At 40.4% G+C, this 18,928-nt stretch overlaps 1 protein-coding gene across 1 annotated transcript; it reads left to right on the forward strand.

Moving 5' to 3' along the window:
* Window positions 1–11,017: 11,017 nt before the first annotated feature.
* Window positions 11,018–17,677, forward strand: rgs18 (regulator of G protein signaling 18). The gene is made up of 5 exons (XM_088430245.1): window positions 11,018–11,208; window positions 12,410–12,502; window positions 12,638–12,699; window positions 14,286–14,452; window positions 16,011–17,677. The coding sequence occupies exons 1-5, from the start codon at window positions 11,087–11,089 to the stop codon at window positions 16,263–16,265; spliced, it is 699 nt and encodes a 232-aa protein (XP_088286371.1). The 5' UTR covers window positions 11,018–11,086; the 3' UTR covers window positions 16,266–17,677.
* Window positions 17,678–18,928: the final 1,251 nt, after the last annotated feature.

Raw genomic sequence — 18,928 nt, forward strand, 5'->3', positions numbered from 1 at the left:
CGCACGGGCTGATTTTTACCCTAATTGAACGGCACGAAAAATGAAAATAAACCCCGGATATGGGATATTAATCCCCCGTCTGTCTGCTTTCAGACATTAGGGATTTGTCAGATAATAGTACACCAACACGTCTCACGCCGTCAGCCAAATATTTCCCTCTAATTACACTTCCCTGATAGCAATAGCAAGCGGGGAGAAGGGCGCGTGCGCCGCCTTGTTGGAAACGCAAAGTAAAAAGAAATAAAAACAGATTCCTCGCCCATGATTTGCGAAAGATTCCAACTTTGGCAATTACAGAAAGTAAGCGGAAGATGAGGGTGCAGGTGCAGCTGTGGGGATTTTTCAGCATGTAGCACAAATAGACTCCATGAAAATATGAGCATGAACCCTAAGTAATTAGAGATAGAAAAGGATTCAGATGGATGACTATGACTCACTTTCTCCCAAAACGCAAGGGAAAAAAAGCTTCAGCGGTTCTCGTATTGATTTCAAACTGATACATTGCTGCTTTGGGATAGTCGACAGCCGACATTGTTTTTGCGCACCATTATGACGGCAAGTTCAACCCCTGTAGGACTAGTTAGACTATTTTATGCTTCGTGGAAATAAAAAAAAATCTGTAAAATAGAAATACTGGTTGGACTCTAATCATATATTCTGTCCACGGAAATCTTCATATTTAGTTGCAGTTTGGCAAACTGCACTCGTACTGAGCGGGAAACTGAAAAATCCTATTCAAGTTGAAGCTATCTTGATATTGCTCATCGGTTCAGATATATAGATCCCTGACGTCATTAGCAGTCAATGGCACTGAATGACTTTACCGTCCCACAATGGGAAAAAAAATGACATGAAGAAAATAATACTAGTATGGTAATTTACCAAAAATGAAGGCCAACAGTATGGGTGCATCCCGTAAATGGTAACTTAAAGATTAGATTCCGATTAATTTGCTCTCAATTTGAAAAGTGTAATGTTCCTGTCACTGCAGTAAAACAAATTTGGTTGGATTTACTAATACAAGCATGAACCTTATTAAAATCTCACGTACCCTCTCGAAGTGCCTTAAAGTATCAGTATCACGCCTTTCGCTCACATCTGTTGAAAAAAATACCCAATATAAGATTGCAGCACAGACTTTTTTTGCTTTCCCGTCTTGTGTGATCAGCTCATTGTTTGTTGCTATTTTACATAAAAGTCACGCACGATCAGCCCTATTATTTTGGCAGCTGCAGATGGCTGCGGGTCTACCTTCATTCACAAAGTTCTACCATCTGATTCTGGTAGGAGTTTGGACTAAATTCAAGCTCGGCTTTTTGGAAAGCACATCTAACAAGCTTGAGTGTGAACCAGAACTCTGGGCTGACTCTTTGAGCAAAGAATTTGCTTTCAGAACAGATGGGAAGGAAAAAAAAAAAAGTTCAGTCAACCCTAAGCTCAATTAACCCACAGTATAGCTCATGCATAGAGATATAAGAAATTGTCATCAATAGAAAGCAGATAACAAGGTTCATCACAGTAACTGGGGAGAAAAAGGTGCGATCCCGCTATTCCTCCCCCGCCTGCTTGGAAATTATTTATAAATGGATGTGCAGGTAATGAGCGTATATTTTAGAAACCGAGTAATAAAGTAGAGCCAGCAGCAGCCATACGTACGCTATCGGGTAGCTACTGCAAATGAAATCTAAAAATGCACTTGGAAAAAGCAAGGTGACTTTTATCAATTTAAAGCACAGAGAGTGCGTTTTAACCAAATCTGCATAATAATGCTGATGAAATGCTTCTTCCTTATCTTCGTTTGCCAAAGGAGCCTTGGAAATTTGAAAGAAGTTCAGGATTCCGAGGAGAAATTGCACAACGGCTACAGCGCGAGATGTTCGGATGAAAAACATCAATCTCGCACGTAATCATCGGGGGGTGGTAAAGCATCCAAGTGGGTGTGATTAGCTTGATATGAATTCCTGAGAAGATATACGTGCTTCGATATGAGGAGGCTCTTGCTGAGAAAAGGCACAAGCGTTTGACACCCCGCTCAGTGTGACGTTTCTTGCTGAAGCGCAAACAGCTGAGAAAACCTGCTTGACTTTGACGGAATCTATATTAAGAAACCGCCACATTCAGTCAGGATGCTCTCTGGTGGGGCCTGAGTTTGCTAAAGCTGCCTTGCATCTGCCATTAGAACCCAAATGAACGCCAAGGAATATCGCTTCCTTATATTGCACTAATTCTGTCTCATCTTGGCTTTAAAATGCTAAAAAGGAATTTATTGCTACTTATGAATGAAGAACATGTATGTAGGGTAAAACTCCTATACAGCAAATCCATGTGCAAAAATATCCCCCAGTGTGAAAAGAAATCCATGCATTGAAGCCTTTCCCTTTTTCTTACTTCCCCATACAATGAAAAATCCCACCGTTGCATTGTATGATTTTTTTTTTTCTGCATCTGCCTTGCAGTGAAATTCACTACAACAAAAACAATCCTTCAGCAAAAGTCTAGCTTGGTTTATGCTTGATGCAGCACTTTATACACGATTCGGCTTTCCCCCGCAGTCAGACGATATTCTCCCATGCTATAGGTGGCAGTACTTGGAGTCTACAGCATTCAAACAACACTACTGTATAACAGAGGAAGATAACGTCTTTGGACATTAAAACGGTCTGAATTTATTCGCGAGCTGCCATTGAAAGGATTAATGCAAAAATCGGGGGAGATGCGCGATAAAACATTGGCTTTTCAATATGTCAAAAATTGACAACATTTCCAATTTTCAATGGCAGTAAATGAGCCCGACACGGGCTAAATTTGACACCCGTAGGGTGTACCTCTCCACCTCCCATTCGCAAGCATAGCACCAAGACGTTCATCGATTAGAAATAGCTCGGACATGCAAATTCGGATCGGCGTTTGTGTTGTGGGGTAACGGTGTGCGGGCGCTGAATGGAATCCATCACCATCGGCACGTGGACCCGATTACCCGAGTGTCTCAAAGAGCCATGATAAAGAACTCTGTCCGGGCCTCTTTACAAGCGCATCACTCACAGCGTGGCCTCACGCTCTCGTCGCTGCCCTCCTCTTGACACCATCACGTTAACACGGCTCAATGCCGCCAGAGAAAGCGCATCGCGACGCCTTCAAAGTCTGACACATCAGAGAGAGGAAGAGCTTCCGGATTGAACTTGTTGGGAAGACGGCGCGGTAGCTAAGCCCGACGCGATAACAAAAGCAGCTAGGGCGGTTTGTTTTGATTTGAAATATTATTCTGGCAAGAAAGGCAAATAAAATGTGAAAAATTACCTTTCCCGCAACGGCTATGGTAATCAGGAATCTGTTAGCATTTTGCAAGAGTCGGCAGAAAAGCCGGCTCTCGCTAAACCCCTGACTCACGGAGCAAGCAGACGCAAACAAAAGATCCATCCTATTTACGGTCTTGTCATATAAGTGTGAATAATACAATTCTTCAACCCCAAATTACAATTCCGCATTTTCATAAGCAAGCATCATGCACTTAGGTGGACCGAGCGCACCTTTCGTCTCCTCGCCGAAGGTAATGAGCCTAAAACGACATCTCGGGACGCCGGGCAAACTTTTAAAGTGATAAACTGCATTTTCTCGCCGCTTCTTTTGTTTCCCCTCATTTGCCGCGGCCGCGCGCAAACTCAAATACATGCCTCTTTTCCACTTTGCTTTCTTTTGCGCTAAATCTCCCGATGTTTGGTGCAATCGATGGAGCTTCCGCTTGCTTGCCGGTAATCGATCAATAAAATGTAGCTAAAGTAGCCTAGTTTTATGAGCGTGAATTGGGAGGCTTACTTTAAAAACGGGATTTCAACCCATTTGCCTGGTTTAAAAATCTAGTCGGTAATGTGATCCAATTGCTATCTATCTATCTATCTATCTATCTATCTATATATATATATATATATATATATATATATATATAGCTTCTTGATTAGCATGCTAGTTAGCCACAACCTGCGTTACAGTGGCATTCTATTTTCATATTCATTTGTCAAATTTTTTGTCTGCTTGCTGAGGCCATGAGCGGTAAATCCTGCAACACATTTAAGTGTGCTTTAAGCCATATTGGAGGCACTTCAGGGGTAAAAAAAAAAAAATCAGAAAAAAAAATCATTCAGCTCAGGCTTGGTTGTTGTCATGGGCGAAAGTTAGAGAGGGTACGCAACTGCACGAAGTGAAGCATGCGATGTTATACATCAGTGATTTCTGTGGTGTATGCGTATCTGCGTACCGGTTAGTTACCGTAATTCCCCAAATATAAGACGCACCTGCTTATAAGACGTACCCTTCATTTTGGGGTCAAATTCTTATAAGACGTACCCTTCATTTTGGGGTCAAATTCTGGACTTACCAACGCTTCAACCATCTTTCTAAACCCTTCAATTTTTTGTGTTCATATCCATAAGTTATATATTTGTTTGATTTCCCACATTGTGAGTGGTCAGTGAAAGCAGCGCCAATTTACGGCTAATGCGCTTGAAGCAGTTGTTTTTCTTCCTCGCGGCGTGCGCTCTAGATCCTGTCAAAATATATTCCGGGACCAAAAAAAATGTACTGGTTATATCTCAAACTGTAATATAGGAAAATAATGATCAAATTTAGATTGCAGTTTTTCTGCCTCTTGTCAAATGAGTCTCAATGTTGAGCTCAGGAGAAGCAACTCAAGTCTTGCGTTCATTTTGAATCTTAGATATGTCAGTATACATTCTTTTTTTCATTTATAACATTCTAATTATCTGTCATGTGAATGACTGCATTCGTATTCACTGTGGCTCCCTCTTCACCGCGCTCTGGATACAGACTGTTCAGTGATCATCTATATCTCCCGAGAAAAAAAAAAAAAAGTGTTGAGAACACTTAAAACAAATTGACCTGCCAAAAATGTCTCATTTGAGACGAGCTGTTTTGTCGCTACGCTTCATTTTGTGCGCGTGCAGTTTTGCAGGCCTTTGCAGAGAAAAACACGCGGCACAATGGAAGTGGCGGATGTCTCAAGCTTGGAGTTTGTCTGCAACATTCTTCATTTACGGCTGTTGCCATGAATCAAGCCATTATTTTCAAGTCATTAATTGATGCTTTTTTTCCCCCCCACTAAGACTGGTTTTGATTTTTAGGGTTTTAGACTAAATTGGTAGCTCTTCTCCTTGTGTAATTGACTGAACCAGGTGTATTTTCAATATCTTTTTATTTTTTATAGTTATAATTGGCAAACACAGTGCACCAAATGACCCACTTGTGCCACAAGGCCGCTTTCGGCTGTTCCTCATTAGCGACACAAGGTAAGGCGCTTTTTCAGAGGCAAAATACAGTACAGGTAGAATGCAAGCTACTAAAAAATGAATGAATGAGTTTTTTTTTGGATGCTCACAAAACTAATTCACCGTCATTTTCAAATCTTGAGAACTTGGTAAAATACAGGTTTTGTTCATAAATTGTGAGAAGAAAAAGCCATAGAACATCTATGAATTTGAATGGAATGAAAAAGCAGACCTTTTAAAAATAAATAATCTTATGTTCTGTGAAATAATAGGTCCAATGAATTCATTTTGAGAATGCAGTTGCAATATTATGGACTCTGGACATCAGATATGGGGCAGCACTTATGAGTAAGGTCAAGAACTTTCATCTTGAAAAGGAACAGAAATCACAGCAAGCATAGCAGTGTGATTTATTTGTGTCAATATTCTCAATGCTTTTATCGTCATCACAAAACATTGAAACGTCAATGTCTTTCGCTCACTGGCAAATGTGGAAAAGAAGACAGACCTTGAGGATAAGAGTTTCCGCAGCCACAGTAAAACGGTCATGAGTTTGTCTCATGGAGTAGCGAATAATGTCGATTTCCTTCAAAGGGTATTTTTCTCTTTTGTTCACGTGGGTGAAGTCAGTTATGGCTTTCATAATTCATATTTGTATTCCAGTCCACAAGCTGAACTAGACAATTAACAGCTAACATCGCACTAGTTAGCTACGTGATATTAGCAGCAGGAGAATGAAACTGAAAGAAACAAGTGGTTTTTATCAGAAATTTTGTTTGTGTTCCCCTTTCTGTTATCATCGGTCCGCCATTTTTTTCAAGCCAGACAAAATTGTAATCGTCAGTCGGGCGGTGTATTTATGCCCTACCTTCCTTTGCCACTAGGGGGCGACATTTGACTTTTTTTTCTTGTCGTCAGGTTTACTTCTGTTTGCGCACATGACACATTGCACTTATTCATTATTTTTCCTGTTTTTGTACTTGCACTTGAAGGGACAATATGTCAAATTTAGACCTTTTTCATTACGAACAGCAGGAGGTGCTGCATTTACCATAGTCTGTAGCAATAACAGACATGGCAGCCTCCGGAGGAGTGCCACCCCCCATGTAATATCATTTAATGATAACTAGACCTTAATTAGGCAATTGAAAAACTTCTATCTTGCATTTCCTGGCCAAGAGCCAATCAGAGAAAGAATGCAAATTTGTTCTGCACCCATCGGTTACTTGAACTAGTGACACCCTTGCAGTGGAAACACAACCCAGAATGCTCTTGTCAGCAAGCAATTTCTTGCAAAATAATATATAAAATCTCTTAACCCAATTCTAAACATTACTTCTAACTTTCGGTCAGCGAGACTGTGCACAGTATAAATTTTGGTTTGTGAAACCAGGACTAAGAAAGGGAGCAATCACAAACAAACGACAAACCAACCCAGTTTTTTCTACCATCATTTGTCGGTCCTTTGGTAAAACTGGCGTCCATCGGTGACGGAATGACAGACAGTCCATCAGTGCTGAAGAAGTGCTCACTCTGGACAATAAATATGTTTTGTTGATGGGGGCTCTGTTGGGCAATGCACGATTTCGGCCCATTAGTCTGCAGTATAACTGTTTTCATGGTCGCAGACATCCCAACTGCCTTCAAATCAATAAAAATGTTCCCGCCATGTACTTTGAGGCTTCTCCCGACCTGTCTCTTGCTCAGTCCCACTCCGCGAAGCAAACATCTCCAGGCCGAGGCCAATTGATGGCCATTTTGTGTGTCTCCTTCCAATAATGAGGGCGATAGTTTTCACCTTCTGTCCAAGCCCTTTTTTAACTATTTCAACCATGTTGAGGTCTACAATCTTGTCCCTGACTTGTCTTGACAGCTCTTTTTCTTGACGATGCTGAGATTGGAGGGTAAATTGGATCCTGGATAGGTTTCTTTGAGCTGCATGACGAATGTCGAGCAAGAGTACTGGTAATTGATGGGTAAAATTTCACCACTCTTTACACATGTATATGGAATTATATGCTGTTATTTTGAGTACAAATTGAACATTTAAACGTGATGAAAGGTGAGTTAATCATATATTCTCATTTTTCCACTTAATTCTATTTCCATTCCATTTTCCATTCATAACTCAAAAACGAGCAAAAGTGAGCAATTTGAATGTTGCTGGGTTGAAATCCCACCATCTGAGAAAAATTGATTCATGGTTTTAGCGCATACATATTTCAAAGTTCCATAGCAACTAAGACCTTAGCAAAAAGATAATGACCTCAAACTTTCAGGAACTGTTCAAAGTCTACAGGAAAGTAAGTTCAAATAGAAAAGGACATCATTTAAGATATGCAGCCTTTAAAAGTTAAGTAAGTTTGACCTCTAACAGCTGAAATTGAGCAAAAATAGTGATATTATGTCTCAAATTCATTTGGCCGCAAAAAGAAAATGAAATCACCTTGATCGGTCCACGCTTTTTTTTTCTTCAACGTAATACAAAGGAAACACCTTAAGTCAATTTATCTGTGTCATTATGAAGAGGTGGTTGGACCATTTGTGATATTTTTCGTCTTCGAGGTCAATAGTGCTCATACTCGTTTGATTTTCATGCGGCTCAAAACAGCATAAAGTGGACTTGTCGGTCTGCCACAGACGGTTCCTGGTTGTTGTTGCATTGAAACATCGAGAAGTTATCAAATTGTTACGTTCCGGACATTAAAACCCAGATACTTTTAAGTGATAAATCCATTCGGTTACATACAATTACATTAAAGGCACAATGTGTAAGATTTAGACCGTTTTTCAGTATGTCCGAAGCTATGACAGACATGGCAGCCTCCAGAGGAGTGCCACCCCCCCATGTAATATCATTTAATGATAACTAGACCTACAATTATATTTAAAACATACTGTTAGTCATTAAAAACACATATATTTGCACGTTTTTGAAATGTATAATAATTTAATGTATTTATTTTTACTGAAAAACAGTCTAAACCTTACACATTGTCCCTTTAAGGACATTAAATCAATACTTAAGTTGTGAATGTCTGGACTCCTAAAAAAATGTGAAAATATGTTCCTGGCATTGAATGGGTTAAAAGAAAGACCCGTATAGATGCAACTATTTTTCTGCTTTTTAACATTTGTGTTTTGCAACGCCTGCCTGCTTGCCTTGAGTTGCTTTCGCTGTGGAAACTACTGGAGCAGTGAATTTCTCTTGTGGTTTATATCTGGCTGTTTAAATATGTATTTATCTATCTACTTGTTTAAGCACAGAGTGAATGTGAGCTATTTTCCAGTACTTTCACACTGTTTTATTGGTACTGTATGTGTTTTTCCTGCTGTTTTTGTTTGGTTTGCCGCTTAAGACAAAATCAAGTTTTCAAGAGGCAAACTGGACACTCCAGACAGGAAGTAACAACACCCCGCCTTCCTGCTTCAACCATGCGAGTGCAGCAGTTTCACTTCCGTCACTTCCTCTTTCTGTTAAATCCTCACTCTTTTAAAAACAAAAACAATTTGTATACATTGCGATCAGTGTTGGGAGAAGTGTATTACAAAAGTAACGTAATTACTGTAGTGCATTACTTTTTACTGTAACAAGGTAGTGTCATAAATTACACAAAAAATAGTAATACCGTACTCGGTAAAAATGAGAGTAACTAAATGCATGACAATTTATTTTTAGCCGAAAGTGGTGTTTGTTATCCCCTCAAATACGCCAAAAACAACGCAAGGTGGGAGGAGAAAAGTCCGGGGCAAAATGTTTTTTGAGCAAATCTTTTTTGAACAGTTTTTGTCGGCTTCTGATTTCAAATCTTGGTAAATGTGTGATCAACACACTTAAAATGTATTTGAATTCCCCGTCATTCCGGCCCTCTGAAGGAAACTATCACTATAATGCGGCCCAAAATAAAAACGTGTTTGACACCACTGTGCTAGGCCATCGGGTTTCCGTTGGTTTTAGACAATTGCGTTTTCAAGCCGAACTCGCCTTTGTTTGTCCTTTGCACCCTTTCGTTTTACGGGTGAACAACTATCAAAAAACAAAAAAACGCATTGGTGATATAGTTACCGAATTAAAAGTGCAAACGGGAATATTATTTCCGAACGATAAAATAGAGCATCCCTAATCTTTTGCACCCAGCTGGCGGAAGCACCTTCGGGGCAACGCTTTGCGTATTGATTTTGTTGCTTCTCTCATCTGGTATGTTGACAGCAGGCAAATACATACAGCTAAACTAAATGACTGCTATTCAATTTGCTTTTAGTGATTCAGCTGTCCATTGTTTACCTGAAGGGAAAGGATAGCGCATTTTCACTTTATTGGATCATTGGGCTGTAGCTGCATACATTTGAGGCGCACGTTGTGTCCCTTGTAATCAATGCGCTGTTTTTAATGTGACTTTGAGAGAGCTTCTGATTGGGCCCCGAGTTACGCAGGTGTCTCCGGCTTTCGCTCCGCGCCGCCTGTGCAAACGTTTGCGCTCCGGGGCTTTATATTCCCGACGTTTCTCCGGAGGAGGCTCGGTGATGAATGGAAATTTGGTGGGCTCTAGCCTACAATTTAGTGAATTTGAAATCAATCCGCGGTCAAGCCGACATTCACACCTCATTTCCTGCTCCGGGTGTGTGCTGATAAAAAAGAAATGCTTCGGTAATGATACAATAGTAGTAGTGTTCTCCCTTAAGTAGGACAAAATGGTGTTTTGACCCTCACCTGTTCACTATAAAATGGAAATATGGTTTATGTGTTCTGGTTTTATATTTGTTATTATTTTTTTTGTTCGTTATACTGGATTAGCAGGAATTCCCATCATGCAGGGGTGTCAAAGTTATTTTTATGGTAAACCACATTGCACTTTTAGTTTCTGTCAGAGGGCCGGTACGACGTTGAAGTCAAATTTTAAATGCGTTTGAAAAACACGAACCTAGTTTTGAAAACTGTTCAAAAGAGGGATTGTGAATAAAATAAAAATGCTTGATCACCCTATTAATAATTAATAATTCAATGTATGTTCTGTTCTTTCTAGATTTTACAATGGCTTCTGTCAATATAAACAGAAAGCGCATTATCAACATCGGCCAGAGGCGGCGCCAAAAAACAAAGACGAAGCTAAATAAGGTACAAATGTGTATCTGTAACAATATGAGCTAAATCAGTTCCAAAACACCCAAATTATGTCACCGCGGACCCCACTTTGAGGACCACTGCTCTTCTGATACTTGGATTGGATCAATCTGCACCGCCCTAATTAACATTTTGTCACATTTCTTTGTTTATACACTTATAGTTTAAACCTTTGTTGAAGTAGGGAAAACATTTGCCCTTAAAAACAACATGGCAGTAAAAGGTGAACCTTGTTAAAGCGGGGGATCGTTGTAATACATTACGACTATTTTTAATCTGATGGCATCGTCGATCAGGTTCTGATTTTACAAATATAAAATGATGAATTTCGACTGAATTTCAAGCTTCGTATGACAATATAAGTAAACGACGCAATTTCTATCTCTAAAACGGCGTCCGATTTTAGGCATTTTCGGGTTACAACATCATGAAACGCCTGAAAGAAAACTGCCCGGCGATAAATATATGACTTTAAAAAAGAATTTCCCAGACAGGATGTTGAACACAAAGGGGGGGTTTCTCCACCGCGACCAGAGCTTTCGGCAGTAAGGGGTGACAACATTACAGGAAGTCTCAGCAAAGGTATGGGAAATGAAATGCAAAAGCGCTTTGGTGACGGGTTCAACGTTTTGCACTGAGCTATTTGCGGCCCGCTGCATCACACGCCAGTTGCAGACAGAACAGCATGGAAACACTTGTTTTCTTATTTCCTCAATTGAACTTCACGGCCCAGAAGGAGGAAGCATATTTCAAAGGGCTTGGTCCACAAGGCGGGCAGGAACCAGCAATGAAGGCTGATAGCAGCAGGTTGGTGTTTGGCTCTTAAACTATTTTAACCCTTGTGGCTTTATGTTACAAATTAGGAAAATGACTTTCATTGTTTTTTGAGATATCATAAAAGAATCAAAGGAGGAAAAAACTTCCAGCAGATGATCGAAACGTGTAGAATGTCAAAATGCAACGATTCTGACGTTTCTATGTTTTTGAGATTTTGTGTACAGAAGTAATCATTGTCCAAATTTTGGACCGTATAAAACCACTGTAATTACAATTTTTGAGAAGCATTTTAATAGGATATATTATATCGATTTTCCTGTGATTTTCGCAACATTCCACTGAGCGGCGCTCAAACTATGTCGGCAAACAGAAAGTTCTCTGTTGACTTGTGTTTCACCTCAAGACCGTAGGTGGCGGTAGAGACCAGTTATCTCTTGTGGGTGTTAATAGATTTAACCTACACTACATATGTATGATGCCGCAGACCAATTTTAGTGGTTGAAGGAAAAAAAAGTCATAAATAACTATTGTTATGGATGTGGTACATTGTGTTATAATTGTGGTAGGCGTGTATGTTAAATCTTTCTCCTGAGCGTTCAGCTATCAGGAGGTGGATTATATTCGAGTATTGGTTGGGACAAGCTAGGGTAATTGGTCTTATGGCTAGGGTATTTTGGTGTTATTAAAAGGGGGCGGGATTAAGTACGTTTTACTTCTTCCAGGACATGGAGCCAGGCCGTGTGTTTTTTTTTTTCTTTCTTGTGTGTGTTCATGTTTATTTTCCCACATGTTTGAAATCAAGAACTTGAAAAAGAACATTGAACACCAACATAACTTTAATCGCTACTCCTTTAAAAGCATTTACAGAAGTAGGGAAAAAAAATGTACCGCGTATAGTCTGCAAAGTGTCTGCACAAGGCTTTCAAAAAGCGCAATTGAATTCCTAACTGCCGCTATTGTCAAAAGGTCTGAAAGCGATCATCTCATTTCAATAATAACCGACCTGTTCAGGAGCTCCAGTGTGTTGGAAAGTCTTGACAGCTGCCATTATAGCCGTAGTCAGGGGGTGCAGTGTGGGCTGCGGCGTGAATCCCTATTTGCAAGTGAAGAGCCGCGCATGTGTGACTTGTTTATTGTCCCGCTCAGAAATGTCATTTATAAACCAAATCAGCGTGCGAGAGAGGAGGCCTTCGGATTTCGGTCAACAAACCCTTGATGCTTTTGTGTGCAGAGCGCAAGACAAGGAGAGGAAGAGCAGACCGAGTCTCACCAGGTCCGGCTCGCATGAAAATGTCAGTCACCAGAAGAAGACGCCGTCCAGCAAGTGAGGCATCGATTTCACGTGCCGCCGATATTTAGGCCGCCATTAATCATATTTGACCTCGGGTGTCACCTGCACGCAAGATGCTCAAACTTTGCTGCTGAGTCACTAAAAGACAGTTGGCTCATCTTTTCTCAGCATCTCGCCGGAGACGGCGCTACAGTGGAGCAGCTCATTTGAAGAACTGATGAAGAATGCAGGTCAGAGTTTCCGACAGGAGAAAAAGAGATAGCTTGGAATCCAAATTCTACTTAACAATAATGATAGAAATTGTGAGATGCGTTGCAGGCTTTAAGACTCGTGCACACACTTTGCGAACTATACATATTGTATTTTTTTTTACTAATTTTGTAAATGCTTTTGAAGGTGTAATTATTAAAGTTATTCATGATTTATTTTCCTTCAACCACTCATTTATTAACACCCACAAAAAAAATAAAAAATGACCAGTTAATGGCTATGTCGTCTCTAAGACATAGCCATTAACTGGTCTCTACTGCCACCTACTGTCTTGAGGTGAAACACAAATCGAAAAAGAATTTTCTGTTCCCTGACATAGTTTGATCGCCGCTAAACGGAATGTTGCAAAAATCGCAGGAAAATCAATGTCATAAATCCTTTTCAAATGCATCTCAAAAATCGTAATTATAATAATTTTGTAGGGTCCAAAATTTGGACAATGATTGTTCACAAAATCTCACGTCAGCTGCAAATAAATAGAATCGTTGCATTTTTAACTTTTAAATGTTTTAATCGTCTGCTGAACATTTTGCTCCCGAATGTTTTTTTTTCCCTCAATGATTCTTTTACAATGTCATTAAAAAAATCTAAGGAATTTCCATAATTTGTAACACATATTTGAATTATTCAGCAATTTCCTGCACTATAAAGTTATTTTGTCTACAATGAATTTGATAGCTTAATTTTTATGCACAAGTAATATCCTAAATGCATTTTGCCACTTGCTATCAACTGAAAACGACATCACAGTTACTCCAAAAGAAGAAACGTACTATATTACTTTTTCTAGATCACTACACGTATCGAGTTCAGGCAACCTCGAACGTTTAATAAACAACAAACAGGAAGGAAGACAACTAGGTTCTTTTTCTCACGAGGAGAGCAGACAGGAACAGTAATCTGGTTTCAAATCCTTTCTGCTCCTCCTTTATTCATTTGGTTTGGCCCTAGGTACAACAGCCAATGCTGCCCTAAAGGGTTGGGGGAGAAATCTGGCAACAATGTAAACAATCAGTTTTTGATAGTGGGGAAGGCAGTTTCTGAGTCCACGCTGCTATATTTTTCCTCAGTAACATCAAGAGCGACACCGTTCTACTTTTGCCTTCATTGGGCCGGCAGTGAAAATGTTAATTACACTTGAAAAATAACAAACATTTCAAATAAATCGTCGACAAAATATTAACTTTTTACTGCTGGTTTCCCTTCAATGTTTGCACCTTACTCATAACAAAATTTCCCCTTCGTGTCGCATTAAAAAAACTGCTTGTACTCACGAGGGGGCAGTTACAATACTGAATGTGGTACAATGAAAATAACATTAGATTTCGCAGGGTTATGTGATTATTTCTATATATTAAGCACATATTACTGCATTTTAAATGAAGAACTTGTGCGAATTTTATTCCCCACTCACACATCTTTCTACTCAATTACCTAGCCCATGCAAACAGTTTCATTGTATTATTATCTTTTATATTTTATGGATATCTTCTTGCTTTCATATTTTTCTCGTAACCGGCCGCGTTTTTTTGTTTCTCTTTATCAGACGGGGTGGAAACTTTCTCTGAGTTCCTCCGCACGGAGTTCAGTGAGGAAAACATCGAGTTCTGGCTGGCGTGTGAAGAATTCAAGACCTATGACTCTGACAAAAAACTGCTGTCCAAGGCCAAAAATATTTATACGGTTTTTATTGAGTCGGATGCGCCCAAAGAGGTATTTCATGTTAATTTGCTGATAGAAATGAATTTATTTTCCTTGGGCCTGTCGCTGAGCGCTCTTGGAAGGTTGGGAATATTCATGGCGCGGCGATACAAGTACGGTAGATGAATTCCGAATCGTTATGGGGTCAAGAACCCGTCGACCTTTTTGAACGCTCGGCGGGGAGCCGCAGAAGCCGAGTTTGCTCATGCATCTCAAAAAAGCACAACAAGCGCGAAGCGGCCGGTCGAGAGATGGAAACGGTGTATGAGATTTCCCTTCGGCGGCGCCGATGATGATTTGACCGCGTCTGACCGTTGCGAGCGGGCGGCCGCTTTGTGGCTGTGACTCTTCGTTACAAAAGTCAAGAAGGCGGCACCCACACACTTTCTGGAGAGGATGATTGCCAGCCCAAATTCTGGATACATAACGCGTGTTCCTAAGTGATTTCTCAGAAGTAATCGCGCCCGCATTACTCATTGCTCGACAACGCAGTGAGTAATTCATTTCATGTCGTCACGAAGCCGCTAAGAGAAAACGTAAGACGCTTTCTAAAAATAATGAGTCTTTTTTTTCATAAGACGCGCGGTCGGGTCGGTTTGTAACAAAAAGTGCGGCCATTGCAGAAATGTGAAAGTTTTTGTTTTCGAGAACATAATCAAATATTAATAGCTCGTTTCGGGATCTCGACTGGGAAAAAAATTAAAAATAAGTGACAGTATTAAAGCGGCATTTAAGAAAAGAAAAGTCATCATGCGTCCATAATATCTAGTATGGCCTGGCAAAGTGTAGAAGGGGGCCGGATCCGGCCCGCGGACCATAGTTTGGGGACCACTGACTTGAGTCATCGTCATTGGGAAGAAATATTGACACAATTATATTAAATAACTACATTTAGACTGCAGTTTTGCTTGTCTCAAAATTTTCTTAGTCAGCTTTTTAATGTGGATTTTAGGACTTTTAGGGCCGTGAAAAAAGTTGACCAAGTTGTGTAAGTCAACTTTAAAACTAGGTTGACAAATATCGTCCTTGAAGCACCACCCGAATATGTATAATGTACAAATAACATTCTGTGTGTGTGAACCCAATGGTAGTTAGTGTTTGTTGACCTGAAATGATTAGCGCTTTTTGCTAATGCTAATTGCTTTTGCTGACCGCATGTTTGTTGGTTTGTAGAAATTTGTGTATAGCAATTAAATAATAAATATATGGGCTCACTTAAACGTCGTTCAAAAATGTTGAATAATGTTTTTCATAGTAGAAGCAGATGTTTGGAAATGTTGTATTTTGATAACCATGAAAAACTAAAGAAATGTTAAAGAAATGAAATTCTGTGTATTTACATCATTTTGGGTCTCAAATCTACAACCAAAAACAATAATTGATGAGCGATAATTTGTTCTGTGACATCTGAATTTAGCATCGCAGTAAAGTTTTGCGACGGAAAAAAATTTATTTACCCCGACGCCGCGACCGGGAACTCCATATTTCTCATCTTCAGTTTTTTTGTCAGAATCCAAAACCCGTACGTATTATCCGAAGGAATTAATTTTCCCGTTTGTTTGTTTCTCAGGTCAATATCGACTACGGCACCAAGATGGCCATCCAGACGAATTTAGCGCACCCCACGAGGAGCTGTTTTGAAGCGGCTCAGACGAAAATCTACAGCCTGATGAAAAAAGACTCCTATCCCAGATTCCTGCACTCCGACCTTTATTTACGCCTCACCAGGAGGAGAGGGCCGGGAGTCCCAATGTTTCGCAGGAGGTCACGCTCCTGTGTGTTCAACGAGCGAGGCGGCGGCACGGCCGAGCCTTCGCCTTGGTAACGATAACGTTTCAGACGTAGCCGCTCGCTCGTAAAAACGATTATTACATCGGTGATAATCGGTGGCGAGCCGCCGAATTTTAATTGCGTAATTTGTGTTTCGGATCATCCAATGTGTCTGCGGAATGAATCATTTTTTTTTTTACAATCGCGGTGGATTATTCAAGCAACGGCGCGGCCCGGCGACAAGCCGTTGAGCCGCGCAAATGGAGGCTGTTTTGCGGAATATACCGTTTTAATGAGGTACCATGACGACGTATTTGTGTATTAACGCGGCTCCTGTCCTCATCTGTTCAGCAAATAATGCCAGCTCCTAATCCTCACTAAAACCGTCGCTCCATAATATTTCACCTCATAAATCAAAGTCTGAGCATTCGCGTTTGTTCCCGGAAGCCGAGTGATGCGCAGAACGCGAGTCAACCGTTTCTCGGAGTTCTTTGGCGCCGAAACGGCGGGGCGAGGCTGTCGCTCCCTTCGGTTGACCTGAAACACGGATATGCATGTACAGCTGACGTTTATTCATTCGGTGAATTATAAAAGATGCACAATAACATCAATAGAAAAGACGACATTATATGATACAATATTTACACGACTACCGTGTTTTCTGCATTTTGAGGCTCACCTAAAAGCCTTTAGTTTTCTCAAAAGCTGACAGTGCGCCTTATAATCCGCCTTATATATTATCATTTGTGGGGGACGATTTTTTACTTCTACATTTCAATTATGGATGTATTTTTTTACAGTCAAAATGTCCTATTTGAAATGCTATATGTGCCAATTTTGAAGCAATTTATATGGACTGTGAGTTTTGGGGAAAAAAAGTGTGATCTCAAATCAACAAAATGTTTTCGGTTCCAATTTTGTTTAAAAAATGTTTGATATTTAAGTGAATCATAGTTATATTCTTTTACACTCCTGATTGGTCTTAGCATTGTTTTTTATTTTTACTGTTCTTCAGATAGGGTTAGGGTTAGGGTTAGGATTACCCTCCACAAAATTCTTCATTCCTGATTGAAAAGTTTGACTGACTTATCTAATTGTTTTGTTGAAATTCCCTTTAGCGTAACGCCATCTAGTGGATGCATGTTGCAAGCCCAGCCACTACTGTAGCTTCTATTCTATGCGCCTTATAATGTGGTGCGTGAAGCATTCTAGTACGGGTGACAAAATATTTTTTTCCCGCAACATTTAATGAATTTGGTAATTATTTAAGTACTTTTGCGTGTTTTTGTTTTATTGACGATGTCAAATCCCAGGGGTACCCGTACCCCCATTTGAGAACCGCCTACTGTATATACACTTCTATTTTTGCAGTGCTATTTCGTCCTTTTTGCCATTCGTAAAGTGCATTGACAATACCTAACCATTTACGTAGCTGAAGATCACGCCATAAAATCCGCTTCACAACAAGGCCGTTTGTTGTCCGTTCCTTTATTTTTTAAAAGCCACTTGACAATAGCGTGGATGGAAGCTCGGCGTCGGAGATTCGCGCAAGTGATGGAATGTGTCCGGCCTGCTGTTCTCCATCTACCGAATTGAAAGACGCCGCATCGCCGGTGATTTGTCTTCCACGGGCAACGGCGCCTCATGCAACTTTAATACATTCGATATGAGTTACAAGCTCGTTTGACCATATCTTAACAAAAAAATGATTCGTTATTTCATCCCTCCCGGTGTCCGGACATCTTCACGCTAACTTGAAGTGAGAAGCATGCATATACGGTGACACGAGCTCTGAAATTAGCACTCTAGATATAATGTAGTAGACGCACGCTTGTATCTGCACGTTATCAGTCACCGGCTATTCGATACTAATTTGCTTTTTGATTCAATAAAGATCTGCCGTTCCTCTTCGGACCCATTCCGTATCCGCGCATTCATTGCGATGTTTTCCCCCAGACAGTCAATTAAATCCGCTTTTAATGAGGCATGACTGCGATCTTAATTGTTTGAATGACCAAATTTAAACGAGACGTATGAAACCGCGTATTACAGCCGGCAACGTTGTGACGCTTCGGAGCCGGCTTTTTCACATCGCTGAAAAATTAATAGACCTTATCAACCGCCAACACGAGCGCCGAATAATTGATGTCAGCGTATAGGCGTACGCAAGCTTTCTTTTTTTTTTTTTTCCTCGGTGACAAATACGTACTCGTTTCAAACCGTCGGTACACCAATGGGATTCTCCCTCCGGCCTTGTGAATATGCATACAGGGAAAATATATGTACAACATATGCCTGTGTTCGGAACATCCGCGCACACGCGGCTGCTGCAGCTCATTAACCGGAGAAGCCGAGATATCGAGGATCCTACGGGGCCCATCGCAAGTCAAATCGCTAGAAAAGACCTGTTATCGGATACCTCACAATTCCTATTAATTATGTATCAATTGAGATGTTACCGGCGTGCCTATACTGCAGTTCTCATGTTGTTATTTTTCCCTGAAAGTCTGAGAACAAGGGGAGAAATAATAAATGATACGGTAACGGAGGTGGGGGCTCTGCCGGTGTGCCAAATTCATCACCGCTTAAGATTAGTGGCCTGCTGAGACTTTGCTGGCAGATTTCTTCTTTCTTCTTCTCGTTTTTCTAGATTGGTGACTCGCTCTGCACTGCAATCCTTGGAAATCACCCACAAATTGTGCAGACTTTGAAGGAAAA

Source organism: Hippichthys cyanospilos, chromosome 12 (assembly GCF_059441005.1).
Source record: "Hippichthys cyanospilos isolate Australia breed blue-spotted pipefish chromosome 12, RoL_Hcya_1.0, whole genome shotgun sequence".
NCBI lineage: Eukaryota > Metazoa > Chordata > Actinopteri > Syngnathiformes > Syngnathidae > Hippichthys > Hippichthys cyanospilos.